At 39.2% G+C, this 18,765-nt stretch overlaps 1 protein-coding gene across 3 annotated transcripts in view; it reads left to right on the plus strand.

Annotated features, from left to right (window-relative positions):
- Positions 1-18,765, plus strand: part of LOC126483737 (proton-coupled folate transporter-like) — a 263,942-nt gene that overhangs the window by 101,372 nt on the left and 143,805 nt on the right. The window contains exon 6 of one of the 3 annotated variants that reach the window (XM_050106854.1): positions 14,848-15,004. The exons of the other annotated variants lie outside the window; for them this stretch is intronic. Coding sequence (XP_049962811.1) covers positions 14,848-15,004 — 157 coding nt within the window. The remainder of the gene's footprint in view (positions 1-14,847; positions 15,005-18,765) is intronic. 3 annotated transcript variants of the gene reach the window in all.

Here is an 18,765-nt window from a genome sequence, read left to right on the forward strand (position 1 = left end):
GTGGTTAGTGAAGCTGCTACAAGAACTACAATTACATTTGCTTTCCCATACCGCGGTGCACTCGAGGGCTATGTCTAGCAAACCAGGCATACGCCATTATCCGGCACTGCCATCTCCCTTTGCATAGCACAGCAGCTAATACTGCCAAGGTTGGTCATACTGTGACTATACTTCCACCATTGGGTGGTAGAGAATGGGTACATGCGTATCATGGGCAGCACACAGAGCAGCAGCCACCTAGTAGCCAAGACGGAATTGCCAGTGGTTCAGGGCTGGCCTCTCCTCAACCAAACCCAGCTAGCGCCTGCCCTCCCCACCTTCCCCTCACCTGGTGCTTCAGCTGGTGGGATGAGTACAGCTGACTCATGCATATGCTGGTTCCAGTCCACTTACATGAATGCCGCTCGCAACTGCCACCTGCCCTGCACATTCCCAAACACGCACGCAAACTGCAGTACATGCCATGGCTCATGGGTATATGGATGGGTGCCCACAGATGTTGCATTCAATCAGATCCTTCACCTCACGAGGTCATCTGTACACCAGGATTTTCTTGTCGATACCAAAGCAGACATTAACATTAAACCTTCCTCGTTTACTGTAACAGACAGGACATCAGCCAAACTGTTTCTTGGAGCAGCAAATAAATCACCACTTCATGTTGACCCTTTTATGGAGTTACCTATTGTACTTATACCTGGCAAACATTTCACTTGGTCCTTCTACATGGCTGATGTAGAAGACCCAATATTAGGCATTGACTTCCTTTTTCACTTCTTTCTTCTCCAGATCTCCAGTTGACCACATTATTGCACCATGCCTCATCTACTCATGTTGTGTGTTCAGTCACCTCCTTGGCTCCCCCTCCCCCTCAGCTTCCTGATGATATCAACATGGTTCTCATCAAGTGCTCTTCGCTGGCAGATATTCGTGCAGCTTCCATTGCCCAGCTTCAATCTGAGTGCTCTGGAGTCGACAATCTCTGCACTTGCAATGCCGAACTGAACTGCACAATATTCTCAGTCACACAAGCTCTAGCTGAGGCACAATGCCATCTACAGTGTCTGTCAATGCTGCTACCCCTTGACACAGGTGATGCACCATGTGGAACTTTGATGCCATGGCCCCCCAACACCTCGTTTAACTTTGACACCGCCACTGTGGACAGATTTGTGACAATTGTGTGCTACTGATGGCCCCCTGAGCGAGTTCATCAGACCAGCTGAACACTATCATGGATGGAACAACACAAAACATTGTCACAACAGATAGGCCACCTGTGCGTCATAAAGCATGCTGACTACCATCAAATAAACTATGCCTTGCTAAGGTTTCAGTGGAGGAACTTCTGCAGACAGGTATTGTCCATCCATTGGACAGTAACTGGCCTTTTCCCATACATTTAGTTCCCAAAAAGGATGGCACAGTGCGCTTCTTTGGCGATTATCGCCACCTCAATTTGTGGACCTCATTAGACAATTACCCTGTATGTCTTATGCAAGACTTTGCATAAGTACTCAGTGGAGCACTAATCTTCAGTGTCTTAGACTGCCATAAGGCATATTTACATATATCCAAGGAACAGAGTGACATACCAATGACAACGGTGATCACGCCCTTTGGCTTCTATGGATTTTGTTATATGACTTATGACCTCAAAAATGTGGGCCAGACTTGGCAACGTTTTATAGACCCACTTCTGTTTAACAGCTCATATTGTTATGCATACCTCAACGATATACTCATTTTTTCCTCCTATGACAGAGAACACAAACTCCACCTGGCCAAGATTCAGGACCTATTGACTCGCAGTGGAGTCGTGATCAATAATAACAAGTCACAACTTCGATGCACTGCTGTCACTTTTTTGGGGTTCACCATCTCCTCTGAAGGTATATGCCCCCCTCAGGAGCAGGGTGACTGAATTTGTGATCTACCTCTCTCAGTGTAATTTCATGAATTGTGCCGGTTTTTAGGAGCCGTTAATTTCCATCATCGTAGCCTACCGATGGCGGCAGCCATTCAAGCCTCTCTGACTGACACATTGGCCAGTGAAAAAAACCTCTGGTAATTGCCAGGAACAATGGTCTGACAATATGGTGAGAGCTTTCAAAGATCTTAAATCAGTGTTAGCACATGATGTCGCTCTCACCTACCCTTTGCCAGATGCCTGCATCTCTATTACAGTGGATGTGAGTGATTTTCCAACCCTCCAATAGCTCATCATTGATATGACTCAGCCACTTTAGTTTTCTTCCGAAAAACTATCTGTGGACCCACAAAAATGGTCAGCATTTGACAGAGAATTGATTGCAAATGTACAAAGCTGTAAAATATTTATGCGCTGACATCAAAGGAAGGAACATAAAAATTATCACAGATCATCACTCCCTCACAGATGCTATCCATAACCCTGCTGTTGATCTTCCTCCATGTAGGTTTTGGCAGATAGATTTAATTTTCCAATACATAACAGACACCCATTACATCTGAGGTTCAGCAAATGTGGTGACCGACTACTTATCATGTATCAATGCAATTTTGTCCCCCATTAATTTTGACAAACTGGTCTGCTTACAGGACAATGATACTGAGCTGCAAAACCTCTGATAAGGCCCCACTACTTCTCTCCAGATCATTTCCTGCAACTTATCAGTCTTGGTCAGGCTACTGTGGTATGATATGTCCATGGGCATCACCCAGCCTATTGTTCTATCCACATTGCATTGCCAAGTATTCAGTATGTTACATAAACTTTCACATTCTGATGCTAAGGCTACTATGCAGATTGTTACAGAATGCTTTGTGTTACCGGATGTGAAGAGGTACTCTCATGCTTGGGCCCGTGCTTGTATAATGTGCCAGCACAACAAAGTTGGCAGGCACACACAACCCCCTCTAGGTAAATTCGACATCCCGAAAGGCTGCTTCCAACATGTGCATCTGGACCTTGTAGGACCATAACACATGTCTGATGGTTGCAGGTACATCCTGTCTGTCATTGACCATGTTACATGGTGGGTGGAAGCGATACTCCTGCAGGACATTACAGCAGAATCTGTTGCATGAGCATTCGTGTCCTACTGGATAGCTTGATTTGGCTGCCCTACATCCTTCATCACCGACCAGCGTAGGCAGTTTGAATCCCTGCTGTTTAACAAACTCTGTGTGCTCTGTGGGGTGGATGGATTCTCCACTACTGCTTACCACCCACAGAGCAACAAACTGGTAAAGTGTTAGCATAGGGCTCTGAAAGCGACCCTCATGTGCCACAGTGGTGAGTGGTCCAACAGCTTTCCCTGGGTTATGTTAGAAATATGCACAGCTTATACGGCAGACCTCCAGGCTTCACTTGCTGAGCTCTTGTATGGAGAAACCCTAGTCCTCCCTGCAGAGTTCATCAATGATGAAGCAACTCTCGACCTATCTGACCTCCCCGCTCTAGTCAAGCATGTCCAGTCCCACTTACCCACAATCCGCATGCCCCTTCCGTGACCACACACCCATCCTTGGGTTTTCCTGTATTTGGCTCTGGACTCTTGTGAGCTCTTTATGTTATAGGATGACACAGTCATACCAGCATTACAGCCACCTTACTCTGGCCCGCATCGAGTATTGACTCACACAGACAATATTATGGACATTCTCATCAATGCTCTTCAGCAGACAGTTTCTCTTCAATGTATGAAACTGACCTGGACGATCAAGGAATCTGTACCACAAATTATTGAGTCAAGTGCTCCTCTGTCATGCGATGGCTCCAATCTCACACATACTGCCTACTCCCCTGTGCCCCACCCTGATCATATGTGCACAGAGCCTACACCTTTGGGTAGCTCAGATGTTGTGTGTCATGATATTTAACCTTGCTTCATTCAGGTACTGCATGTGATGAGCCACAACCTCAGGCCCAACCACATGTTACCTGTGACGTTGCCCCGACACATGAGTTGGCACCCGAAAAGTGTGCTAGTGCTTCCCCTGAACTACATTTTTCCCCCTGCCCCACCCCACTGTCTATGAAATCTGCATCTCAATCAACACATCTGGGTGTCCAAATGACAAGCTTTCCTTACAGCTCCTATACTTAGGGGATGCTTCACATGAGTCCACACTCAGGTCACATACCTCCATTCTGTGCACAGTCCATATCCCAAACAGGCTGGATATGGATGGCATAGCTGCAATATTCAGCATTGATGAGATGCTCAAGATTTGCGTCCCCCTCTCCCCATGTACTTCAATGCTGACATCTACTGTGCCAGTGTAGGGTGACCAGTCTGTCCTCCCCAATGGATGGTGGACTATCCCATCACTAGTCCACCCTCCACAGACAGCATGGACTCTTCACACATGCCTCTATCAACTGGCAAGCGTTCCACAACACCACTATATAGGAAGACATCCATGTCCTCTCCCAAGTGCTCCGCACTTCTGGGGCAGGGCGATGGGGGGAGGGGGGGAGGGGGGGAGGAGTTCTGTGGTGACCATCAACCACCAGTGGTGCCTCCTGCCAAGGGCAGAGTAAATTGTCTTTGGACTCGTTGTTCTTCAGAATGTGTGTGCTTTGGACTCTGGTGTAGATGTTTGAGTTGTTATTGTCTGTAATGTTTTTCCTACATCTGGTGTAATTATACAAGCCATAATAAAATTGGGCAATTGTAAACAACTAGTTTTTTCTATGCAAAGTCAGTTGCTGTAGCTAGAAAATTCACAAATGTAAGTGATCTGAAGTTAGTCATATTCACAAAATAATTTTTGAGGTGAATATAAAATATCTCATTCCTTATCATTGCAATTTATCAAGTAAATGTTCCATCAGAAACAAAATTAACTAACTATGCTTTCTTATAAATTTCTATTGTAATATGTGCTCTACAGGTAAAAACTGTAATATAAAGCATGTCTGGATTCCTATCTCATTCCTTATCATTACAATTTATCCAGTAAATGTTCCATCAGAATCAAAATTAACTATCTATGCTTTCTTATAAATTTCTATTGTAATATGAGCTCTACAGGTAAAAACTGTAATATAAAGCATGTCTGGGTTCCTGAAAACAAGTATTTATTATTTTCTGATATAAGAGAAGTCAGTGAATTACTAAATAGACCTTGAAAGAAACTTTTTTATTTATTGTCAGCACTTTCTCCATGCTTATGAACTGCTGCACCTAATAATATTTTTAGCACCTGCTGTCTGTCTCACTTTACATATAGTTTTCCTTCCATCTACCTTTCCATATTCTTTAACTATAGATACCTCTGCTTTAAGAGCTATTTCCTGTTCACGAATGTGTACAGCCACTTGTACTTCAGTTATTACAAAGTAGGAGCTACAAAGATGTTCATGTTGGATTTTAATGAAGTTACCACAAAATCTGCATATGTCTGCTATGTATGGATACTGACTGTTAATTGCTCTCCAGTCTGTCCTCCCCAATGGATGGTGGACTATCCCATCACTAGTCCACCCTCCACAGACAGCATGGACTCTTCACACATGCCTCTATCAACTGGCAAGCGTTCCACAACACCACTATATAGGAAGACATCCATGTCCTCTCCCAAGTGCTCCGCACTTCTGGGGCAGGGCGATAGGTGTGAAAGCTGTAAATTATACAGATAATCATAAAATGTTGTCATTATAAACAAGTGAATATATAAAAGTGTTGTAATAATGACAACTGTTTTAAATATTTAGTGTTGAATGTTTGAAACTTTGAAGGAGTAGATGAAACTTATTCAGATGGCTCAAATGCATGGGCAGTGTTTAAGAAAGCCAGAAGTCATGGTTTTAGTTCCAGTATCACTAACTCAGTTTCCCACTGCTATCAAAATAATGTTAGTCATATTTCCTGCAAAATAGTTTTATGGAGGGCATTCACCTGCAATGTGTTACAAGGTTTCAAGTGCAATCTTCTTCTTCTTTTTAATCCAAGAAGTAAGCAATTCATCTGTTCTGGTCAAAATTAAATCATTTCTGTTTTCTTGGTTTTTCAATTCCTCCTTTATCGTTTGGTCTACTATGATATAACTTATTTTGGTATTCTTCTTTCTTCCATTCCATCCATGTGTAAGACTCATCTTTCTTGATTTTCATTTAGTCTGGCTTTAGTTTTAAAAAGATTCAGTTCTCTCTGCACATGGTAATTTTTAAATCACTCCCATTTTATGCATCCTGTTTTGATATAAGGATCTCATTTCTGATCCTTATACCTTGCCAACATATTTAGTATTCATTACCCAAGCCTCTGAATTCTGCAGTAATTTTAGCTCAGTCATTACTTTATAAAATTTAATTATTGTTTCTTTTCTCACTTTCCTAGATAATGCTCTTTAGATTGTTTCACATATGGCCTGGTATTTTTTCAGTTTGTGATCAGTATGAAAATCATTTTTTTAAAGTTATATCACAGCTAAGGTATTGGAAGTGAGCCACTTGTTTGGTAAGTCTGTTACCTATGACAGGGCTTTACGGAAAATGTGCTCCATGAGCAGGTGGTAAGCACAGGCTTTCAAGCAGCGAGTGTTGTATCCCCTACATCATCATAGGGGATGGTACTGGAGACTTGCATAACATGAAAATCTGTTCTGAGGGAAATGCTTGTAGAAATGTAAAATGTCTTTTTATTCCCCATTGCATTGCAGATCAATTACTTCAAGCTGCAGATTGTGTGAACTTTTCATTTACCCATTCAGTTGTGCTGTGGATCATGCTATACTTCCCAACAAGACTGCTGTTCTGTCTGTAACCATATAAACTAATCAATTCCATGAAAAACCTACATTCTCAACACTTTCTTCAACACTGCTAAGAATGCCACATCCAGCTGTCTACCTTTGATCTCTACCATTTCACAGAGCATTAAAGAACATGCAACAAACTGTTTACAAAGATTCTGCAAGCTGGCAATGACTCTCTTCTGCCTTGATCTGTGTGGGTTGTATGATTGTCATGTTTGATAACTGCATGACAGAAACTGTTCAAACTGAAGCAGACATTGCCAAGATTGGAAAAACCAACATTTGATCCATATCTGTGAAGGACATATTCAAAGGGGGTTGTAGCTTTTCTGAAGGTGCACTGCACATCCTGGCTCACTACAGTAGTGATTAGGCTAGTATAGAGAGCTGCATTAAACCAATCTTTGAACAGAAGACAAAAATAAGAACAAAATAACAGACCATATCCTCTAATATTTTAGCAAGTGTGACACTTTTGTCCATGAAAGTTTACAATTTACAAAAAGATAAGATTCCTTGCATGTGGATTGAATTTCCAAGACAGTGTCAGTGTTACACAATGCAGGCTTACCATTATTGCTGTTAGAGGGCACTGCTGTCTAAACTAACCGTCAGCCCATTTCACAACAGCCACTTATCTCATGTTGTTGCAGCCACACACTGCATGCACATTTCCCTGATTCCCCTCCATGCTACAACCACTCTGCTCACAAGCAAGAGCCTGAACATGTGCAAGTGCTCATGCCATTGTTAAGCACTGATTTAAGGTTATCAATCACTCGTCTGTATTAGGATATCCCCTTGTTTATTGGCTTCAAATTTTTTTAACCAAAACACCAGTTTTTCATTTTATTATGAAATGTGTGAGTATAAAATTTTTTGGTTATCAGAATGTATTAACTCATGCCAGCTTCAAGATGGACATGTTCAAATTTATTGTCCATGCTACCACTACATGCATCTGCAGGTCATTACAGTAGCATTCAATCACATGAATTATGCAGTGCCGGGCCATGGAACATCAAATAACTAATCATAAATTGCCTGTTATTCAACAAGTTTTTTATATTTTATTTTGTAACATACAAGAAGTGAAATTAACTTTCAGTGAAGATGTGAATCTTGTAATTATATTATTGGAAGAAAGTAAGAATTCCAACCAGATATCTTCCCAGTTGTAATAAAAAATGTACTGGCTTGCATTAAAAATGGAGACAGCTGCAGAATAATATAAAAATGCTAAACAATATGCCAAACAGTATTGTTAGCCACTGGAAGACATATTTAAAAAGAATTTGGACAATTTATTTGATATTGCAAATGACAATGATCCACAAGCTATTGGAAATAAGAGCATAGAGTCATCTTACTGTGACAAAGAGTCAGGAAGAGTAGGTTAATTTGCAGATAGTGGTGTCATAATCAAATTTAAATTGTAATATGTAATTATAACAGGTAATAGAATTTTAATTGGGTAGCATATTTTTGAAAAACCTATTTCTTAATAAATCACTCCAACTGCACATGCCCCACACCATTACAGTGCCCCCACCAGCTTGTACAGTCCCCTACTGACATGCAGGGTCCATTCATTCATAAGGTTGTCTCCATACCCTTACACATTCATCCACTCAATACAATTTGAAACATAAGTAAAAATTATCAATATACTGTAATGTTACATGCAACTCAGGAAGACAGAACTACAAAAGTTGAAGATGAAACAATACTCATCCAACCAGGCAACATGTTTCCAGTCATCAACAGTCCAATGTAGGTGTTTTTGGGCCCAAGTGAGGTGTAAAGCTTTGTGTCATGCAATCATCAAGGGTGCACAAGTGGGCCTTCATCTTCAAAAGCCCATATCAGTGATGTTTCATTGAATGGTTCATACACTGACACTTGTTGATGGCCCAGCATTGACACCTGCAGCAATTGGTAGAAGAGTTACACTTATGTCATGATGAACGACTCTCTTCAATTGTCATTGGTCCTGTTCTTGCAGGATCTTTTTCTGGCCACAGCAATGTCAGAGATTTGATATTTTACCGGATTCCTGATATTCACGGTATACTCATGAAATAGTCATATGGGAAAATATTCTCTTCATTGCTACCTCAGAGATGCTGTGTCCCATCGCTCATGCATCGACTATAACACCATGTTGAGATTTAACTCTTGATAACCTGCCATTGTAGGAGCAGTAAGCGACTTAACAACTGTGCCAGACACTTGTTGTCTTATAAAGGCATTGCCCACAGCAGCCCCATATTCTGCCTGTTTACGTATCTGTGTATTTAAATATGCATGCTTATAGCAGTGTCTTTGGTGCTTCAGTGTATTTTTCTTGCCATCATGAAAATTTTAAACAGGATTCCCAAAATCCAAGACGGTAAGAATAATGTTTCAGATCGCAAACAGTTCCGACATACCCTGTCTCGAAAACCTTAGTGAAATGTGAAAAATATTAATGCCAATAATGTGCAGTGTGGTAAAAATAACATGGAAAAGCTGTTTAATGCTTAATATATTAATGGGATGCTTGAATACCATGAACACATAGAGCCCTCTATAATATTTCATGGACGAATACCTAATAAGTAATTAAAAATAAGGCCACCTGGTGCAGTGCATCAGGCAAGGTATTTGGGAAGAGCAAGCTGCAGGATAAAATGTTTTTATTGTGATAAGAACTGATACTGTATGTGGAAGATGAGAATGATTTTATCGATGTTTCAGTGTTATTATGCTAAACCCTAACTATTGCCAAAAGTAGTCTCAAAATATCTAATCAAGATCTGGTAGTCTTAAAATCACTGCAACAGTACAAAATGAAAGATGCAGTTCTTTGTAGAGCAGTATTCAATAAATGTAGCACATTTGTTATTTTTCAGAAGGATTGTTACTCTTTCGATCTGTAGTGATGGTACTGATGTGCCAAGAAAAATTAAATTGGTGGGTTATTCAGACCGGGCAAATCAGCACACAGAATAGAGATATGTCTGCCACTGACTGGTACTTCATGATAAATTTCTCATCTGCAGCTAGATACAGCTTTATTCCAGGATTACTCCCACACAGGAATGAGTAATTTTTCATATGTAGAAGCCAAACAGTTAGTATGATGAAAGTAGTTAATAATATAATAGTTAATAATATAGCTGAAAGAGCAGCTAAGTTAATTTAGGGTTTTCATGGGTTGTTAAGTGTATAAAAAAGAACATCATTGAAGGCTATACACTAAGAGAAAATTGGGAAACACTGAAGGAAAAAGATGTATAGTAGATATAAATCACAGAACATACATCTCCAGCAGAAGAAATCAACAATATGGTGATATAAAACATATTAAATACCCCATTAATTTTAAATTAAAACAATGGAAACTCCATGTAGGAATATCAACAATGTAGGAAAAAGACAGATTGCTACTTACTGAAAAGATTACACATTAAGTTGCAGACATGTGCAATTAAAAGACACTTACCCATAAGCTTTTGGCTGCAGCTTTCATCAGAGAAAATGAAACACACACCACTCATTTACAGAAGGAAGCACATGTCATGCACACATGACTGCAAACTTGTGTGAGTGTATGGCATATGTTTCTCTTTTTCCGACAAAGATTGTGGATTAAATTTGTAATCTTACCCTCCCATAAAGTACTCATTCTTTGAACAAATTTTTAAAACTTTGAAATGATTAAGACTTCAAAAGAAGAACTTTTTTTATTTATCTTGATTATTTTGTTGTTGTTGTTGTTGCCGGCTCAAAATCTTGTTGTGTCTAGGAGTACATTCTTACTGCTGAAAATTTTGATTTAACACTGCGGTTTCTTGAAGAGAAAATAACTGATGAAGAGTTCCTGTTGCTATGAACATCTTTTTATTTTATCCCACTCTTCTAAATCACACCACCTTTATAATTTCCACTTTCCAAAAATGAATAATTACATTGACAAACTGCCTATTGGCTTCTGTCTCAGGTTCTTCGGCCGACGTTCATCTAATGATTTTTCTGACGTTTCGCCAGCACGAGTGGCTGGCATTGTCAAAGCTTCACTCTCCATTGCCGGTGGTGAACTGGAGGGTGAAGCTTTGACAATGCCAGCCACTCGTGCTGGCGAAACGTCAGAAAAATCATTAGATGAACATCGGCCGAAGAACCCAAGATAGAAGCCAATAGACAGTTTGTCAACAAGTGGCCACGAAAGCCTTAACAATTTTGTAATAATTAAATTGTTGGTGTCAATTTTATAAAAATTTCTACTTCCACCTGAGGCATTCCCACTACTACTTAAGTTAGGGCATCACTTAAATAGAACTTGATGGATGAGTGGTTAGCTCAATGGAATATCATGCAAAGGGGCCCGAGTTCGATTCCCTGCTGGGTTGGAGATTTTCTCTGCTCAGGGACTGGGCGTTGTGTTGTCTTCACCATCATCATCTCATTGCCATTGATGCACATGTTGCCAAAGTTGCATCAACTAAAAAGACTTGCACCAGGCAACCGGTCTACCCAATGGGAGGTCCTAGCCACACAAAAGAAGGCTACTACTTACATTCAGCAGTACTCACAGGTTCCAATGAGTTTACAGACTTTCTTGACAGAGAAGAATCTTTACCAAATTATATCTTTATTTCATAAACAAATCCAAAAATAAATTTAATAATTAGCATTTGATTGTGCAATTAATAATACGAATTTTCAGTTTGCCAGGAATTTTGTAATTTCAATTATTCTTTAAAGAAGAGTAATTTTAATTGTTAGTACATATCTATGGTTACAAGTTAATTTCATTTTTTTATACATTTTAGCCTGAAATATAATACATTGTATACAAAATCATATTAATTTTTTTTAATGAAACAGCTGAGATAATTGTAACCTACTTCAAGAATAAATAATATACATGGTATCAGTTATCTCTATTTTTTTAAAAAGTTAATGTCAGAGGAGGATGATTCATTATAAAGCTTATGTGTAAGTGTCTTTTAATTGTGCCTGCTTGCAACTTAATGTGTAATATTTATGGTAAGTAGCAAGTAGTAATCTATCTTTTCCCACACTATTAATTTTAAATTCAGTTTTTTGTTTAAAGAGCATCATATTAAACATACTTGACATTTAATTTTCACTCACAAGTTGGCACAGATTATCGTTATTCAGTTGTGATGAAATTTCATTACTGGATGCTTCTCACCAAACGTAAAAAAAATTGTGGTGGTGGTGGTGGTGGTAGAGGGGGGGGAGGCACAAAGTATTAATTATTAAATTTTTTTCTAAAAGACAATGAACAATGGACACCATAATTTATATACATCCATGGATATTAGACACACTCTTCTCTTTTGACATTGACTCAGCTATTTGTAATACACCTACACAGTTCTTAGTACTAGTAGTGTCTCCTTGTTGTTGTGGTCTTCATTCAGTATACTGTGCTAAAGGTCTCATCTGTGCATAACTATTGCAAACTACATCCATTTGAACCTGCTTATTGACCCCCATACTATCTCTTATAACCAAACTATCTATTCCTTCATGACTCAGAATGTATCTTATCAACTAAATCTTCCTTCACATGAGTAGCCTCGTAAATTTATTTTCTCTCCAGTTTGATTCATTATCTCTCCATTTATTATTTTGATCTACTAATCTAATCTTCAGCATTCTTATGAAACACTGCATTTAAAAAGCTTCTATTCTTTATTTCTATACACTACTTACAGTCCACATTCCACTTACATTTAAGAGTCCACTACAGGCAAATACTTTCAACAAAAATTTTGTAACACTTAAATTTACAAGGGTGAGCTGAAAATTAGTACCTCTATCTTTTTATGTCAAAATTCTTAAAGCTTTCTAAATAAAACAAATATTATTAACATTTCATCTTTATTCATCATGTCTACATATTTATTTCTCAACGTAGTTATCCTGGTGATGGACACATTTCTCCCAATGAGAGTTTATTGATATTGTCACAGTACAATATGTGACTTTGTTGGCAGAGCCAGAACCTCACCTTTGCTTGCACAACTACATCACTATTGAAATCAAGTCCTCAGAGGTGTTCTTCATGTTTTGGGAACTTATGAGAAATGGATGAGTTCAGGACTGTATGGAGTCAATAGATGACAGTGAACCCAAGGCATCAGATTTCTGCTGTGTTCTCATGCTGAAGGAGAGGGTGCTCCAAGTCTGGATGAACTCTTCAGATTCAAAATTTGATTACAGCTTGCTGTTTCTCATGCACTGGTATAGTTATGTTACATACTGTGATGTTACATGCTACAATTCAGAGCCATTTAGTGGCAGAGGACTGCAAATGTATAGATATTACAAATAAATGTGTAGAATGTTAATAACACTTGATTTATTTAAATTCTCTTTCTACTGTCAGTCTGCATTTCATGTATTTTTTACTTTGACCACTGTCATTTATTTTGCTACTCAAATAGCTAAAACAATCATCTACTTTCACTGCCTCACTTTCTAATATAATTTGCTCACATAACCTTATTGAATTTGAGTACATTCCATTATCCTTGTTTTACCAATGTTGGTGTTCAACTAACATTTTTTTCAAGACACTGATTAGTCCTTTCAAACATCTTCCAAATCATTTGCTATTTCAGACAGAATTACAATGTAATCAGAAAACTACAAAGTTTTTAATTATTCTCTCTTTACAAATTTCTCTTTGGTTTTCTGTACTTCTCACTCAGTTTACAGACTGAACAATGTGGGGGAAATGCAAAACCTTTATCTCACACCCTCCTCAACTGTTGTCTCTGTTTCATGTTCTTCAATTGTACTTAATGCAGTGTTGCCCCTATACAATCTGCAGATAATGTTTCGCTCTCTGTATTTTATTGCTGCTGACACTTTTTCTCCATATTTTAACATAAATTCTGCTGCAGGATGATTCCTTCCATTACTGTCCTTCCACCAGTGTGACTACATAGTTAATACTGATAATGTTTGTTGTTGTTGTTGTTGTCTTCAGTCCTGAGACAGGTTTGATGCAGCTCTCCATGCTACTCTAACCTGTGCAAGCTTCTTCATCTCCCAGTACTTACTGCAGCCTACATCCTTCTGAATCTGCTTAGTGTAGTCATCTCTTGGTCTCCCTCTACGATTTTTACCCTCCACGCTGTGCTCCAATGCTAAATTTGTGATCCCTTGATGCCTCAGAACATGTCCTACCAACCGGTCCCTTCTTCTTGTCAAGTTGTGCCACAAACTCTTCTTCTCCCCAATTCTATTCAATACCTCCTCATTAGTTATGTGATCTACCCATCTAATCTTCAGCATTCTTCTGTAGCACACATTTCAAAAGCTTCTATTCTCTTCTTGTCCAAATTATTTATCGTCCATGTTTCACTTCCATACATGGCTACACTCCATACAAATACTTTCAGAAACGACTTCCTGACACTTGAATCTATACTCGATGTTAACAAATTTCTCTTCTTCAGAAACGCTTTCCTTGCCATTGCCAGTCTACATTTTATATCCTCTCTACTTTGACCATCATCAGTTATTTTGCTCCCCAAATAGCAAAACTCCTTTACAACTTTAAGTGTCTCATTTCCTAATCTATTCCCTCAGCATCACCCGACTGTTTGAAAAAATATCAGTTGAATTGTTATCACATTATTACTAAAAATACTGAATACCATGTAAAACTGTAGCACACACTGTACATATGGCTATGATACCCTTTTAGTTGTACATCAGATATCTACCAAATTACTTAATGAATCCAGTGCAATAACTTGTGGTTGAACCTAAGTGCATCACTTTCCTTAAGGAAACTTTTGAAAGGCTTTCCTTCTTAATGTGTTTACACTGTATGCATTAAATTTTAAGAAATATCCTTCTTTAAATTGTCTGCTTTGGTAAACATTTATATTGATGGGTTCACAACAAATGTAACTATGAAGTTAATAGTGCTCATTTAGAAAGTAATTAATTTTAAAGGATTCAACATTTGTCAATTAGGATACAAACTACAGCATGAAAATTTGAAGTTTTGATAGTTTTGTGCTATTTTTATTCTTGTTAACACTTAGAATCTTAATGTTTTTACAGGGAGGATGAATTCATTGTTTGGCATATGTGAAGCATTTGCACCATTTATCTATGGACCAATGTTTGCTGCTGTTTATGCCAGTACTCTTAATACAATGGCTGGAGCATTCCTTTTGTTTTCATCTGCCCTTACAGCTCCAGCAATAGTATTTTTTGGGTATGTATAAAAGCTAATGTTTATTTGGGTTTAATATGAAAGTTTATTAAGTTGGATTGCTCAGTTTTTCCCCTTTCCTTAAGTTTTACTTTCTTATGTAGCATTTTCCTTCTTTTCCTGCTTTCTTTGAGTGTGTGCTTTAGTTTTCTTAGGTCTGTCCACATCCGTTCCTTTTAATGTGTGTCAGGGTGCTGATGACCTCGATTTTGAGCGCCCATAAGCCCCAACACACCACCACCACCACATCCAGCAGAGCTGACTTGTCACCTGAAATATGCGAGTAATGGAGGGAGGAAGAGGGCTAAAACAGATGTAGTGGGATGTTGTGCGCAATATTTACTGCACAGTTTCACTTCTAACATCTTTCTCTAAAGTCATTCAAAATAATAATGTACCATGCAGATGCAGAGGATGCATGGTCATGATAGACACGGTGTGGGCACATATGGGGAATGTTCAACTAGAAGATTATGTTTTTCAAGGACAATAAGGAACTTGAAACCTCCTGGTGGATTCAAACTGTGTGTCAGACTGAGACTTGAACTTGGACCCTTGCCTTTCACTGGCAAGTGCTCTACAGACTCAGCTACCCAAGCATGACTCACAATCTTTTCCTTCCACCAGTGTGGCTGGTTTTTGAGTTGTGCTTGGGCATCTCAGTCAGTAGAGCACTTGCCCATGAAAGGCAAAGGTCCCAAGTTCAAATCTAAGTCTGGCACACAGTTCTAATCTGCAAGGAGGTTTTGTATCAGTATGCACTCTGCTGCAGAGTGAAAATTTATTCTGGAATATTGACTTTCATTCTTTTCATGTAATAAGTTGGGGATGCACAGGTTCATTACCTCCATATTGTAGAACAGGCTAAGTGAAGCTGGATGTGCATGTCAGTGATATACACAATTCCTCTCCATTTCCCCTTGTGGTACAAACACTGGTAGTTGCTGCTACAGTTCTTATTCCAATCAAGATCAAATTGCATTCTTTTTATCTGCCATCATATAATGCTCTGGACAGAGAAATACTGTTTGATCTTCTAAAGAACCTCACCTGCCCATTACTTATGTGGGTTCCCTTCTTTTCTTCTTTAATGTATTGCTATTATGACGGGTTTCAACTGGAGGCTCTCCACTGTGTCCTGCTCTTAGCGTCTTCCTCCATCTGTTTATAAGTTCATCCTCTCATATCCTCTCATAATCCATTTCCTAGCTTTTCCTATCATTCCTGCCACTTTTCCCTCTGAAATTCTTGTTGCAGACAGTTCTTACATAGTATATCACCCAGATAAGATTTTTTGCTGCTCGTGATCACTTCCAGTAATCCTCTTTCTTCACATATTTTCCTATTCTGAAGTCTATCAGTCCACTTCACCTTAAGCATTCTTCTCCATAGCCATATTTTAAAACTTTATAAATACCTTTCTTCTTCCTTTTTAACTGCCCATGAATCACTGCTGTTCAACAGTACACTCCACACATAACATTTAGCAAATCTTTTCCTCAGCTCCATTAGAATTCTTTGTGTTGTTAGTAACTGCTTCACCTTTTCAAATGCTCTTTTTGCCTCCTTATTTCTGCAGTACACCTTTCATTCCTCATCATTAAACTTCCCAGGCACAGAAAGGATTTTACTTGCTCTATATTTTTCCATCTAAGAATATGTTAACTGGTGTTTGCTTCTTGCATATTCTCATCACTTTTGCCTTTCCTATATTTCTCACCCTCCCCCCATGAACCATGGACCTTGCTGTTGGTGGGGAGGCTTGCATGCCTCAGCGATACAGATAGCCGTAATGTAGGTGCAACCACAATGGAGGGGTATCTGTTGAGAGGCCAGACAAATGTGTGGTTCCTGAAGAGGGGCAGCAGCCTTTTCAGTAGTTGCAGGGGCAACAGTCCGGATGATTGACTGATCTGGTCTTGTAACACTAGCCAAAACGGCCTTGCTGTGCTGGTACTGCGAACAACTGAAAGCAAGGGGAAACTACAACCATAATTTTTCCTGAGGGCATGCAGCTTTACTGTAGGGTTAAATGATGATGGCGTCCTCTTGGGTACTGCCTACTGCCTACAGGAAAATCAAAGAGATCTTTGCAGAAAAGAGGATCACCTGTATGAATATCAAGAGCTTGGGTGGAAACCCAGTTCTAAGCAAAGAGAGGAAAGCAGAAAGGTGGAAGGAGTATATAGAGGGTCTATACAAGGGTGATGTTCTTGAGGACAATATTATGGAAATGGAAGAGTACGTAGATGAAGATTAAATAGGAGATATGATACTGCGTGAAGTGTTTGACAGAGCACTGAAAGACCTAAGTGGAAACAAGGCCTCAGGAGTAGACAACATTCCATTAGAACTGCTGACAGCCTTGGGAGAGCCAGGCCTAACAAAACTCTTCCATCTAGTGAGCAAGATGTATGAGACAGGTGAAACACCCTCAGACTTCAAGTAGAATATAATAATTCCAATTCCAAAGAAACCAGGTATTGACAGATTCGAAAATTACCAAACTATAAGTTTAATAAGCCACAGCTGCAAAATACTAACACAAATTCTTTACAGATGAATGGAAAAACTGGTAGAAGCTGACCTCAGGGAAGATCAGTTTGGATTTCATAGAAATGTTGGAACACGTGAGGCAATACTGACCTATTGCTTATCTTAGAAAATAGATTAAGGAAAGGCAAACATACGTTTCTAGCATTTGTAGATCTAGAGAAAGCTTTTGACAATGTTGACTGGAATATTCTCTTTCAAATTCTGAAGGTGGCAGGGGTAAAAGACAGGGAGCGAAAGGCTATTTACAATTTGTACAGAAACCAGATGGCAGTTATGAGAGTCGAGGGGCATGAAAGGGAAGCAGTGGTTGGGAAGGGAATGAGACAGGGTTGTAACCTATCCCTGATGTTATTCAATTTGTATATTGAGCAAGCAGTAAAGGAAACGAAAGCAAAATTCAGAGTAGGTATTAAAATCCATGGAGAAGAAATAAAAACTTTGAGGTTTGCTGATGACATTGTAATTCTGACAGAGACAGCAAAATACCTGGAAGAGTAGCTCAACAGAATGGACAGTGTCTTGATGGGAGGATATAAGATGAACATCAACAAGAGCAAAATGAGGATAATGGCATGTAGTCGAATTAAATCTGGTGATCCTGCAGGAATTAGATTAGGAAGTGAGACACTTAAAGTAGTAAAGGAATTTTGCTATTTGGGGAGCAAAATAACTGATGATGGTCGAAGTAGAGAGGATATAATATGTAGACTGGCAATGGCAAGGAAAGCGTTTCTGAAGAAGAGAAATTTGTTAACATCGAGTATAGATTTAAGTGTCAGGAAGTCGTTTCTAAAAGTATTTGTATGGAGTGTAGCCATGTATGGAAGTGAAACATGGACGATAAATAGTTTAGACAAGAAGAGAATAGAAGCTTTTGAAATGTGGTGCTACAGAAGAATGCTGAAGATGAGATGGGTAGATCACATAACTAATCAAGAGGTATTGAATAGCATTGGAGAGAAGAGAAATTTGTGGCACAACTTGACAAGAAGAAGGGTTCGGTTGGTAGAGCATATTCTGAGGCATCAAGGGATCACCAATTTAGCATTGGAGGGCAGCGTGGAGGGTAAAAGTCATAGAGGTAGACCAAGAGATGAATACACTAAACAGATTCAGAAAGATGCAGGGTGCAGTAAGTACTGGGAAATGAAGATGTTTGCACAGGATAGAGTAGCATGGAGAGCTGCAGCAAACCAGTCTCTGGACTG

The sequence above is a fragment of the Schistocerca serialis genome, chromosome 6, assembly GCF_023864345.2.
Source record: "Schistocerca serialis cubense isolate TAMUIC-IGC-003099 chromosome 6, iqSchSeri2.2, whole genome shotgun sequence".
NCBI lineage: Eukaryota > Metazoa > Arthropoda > Insecta > Orthoptera > Acrididae > Schistocerca > Schistocerca serialis.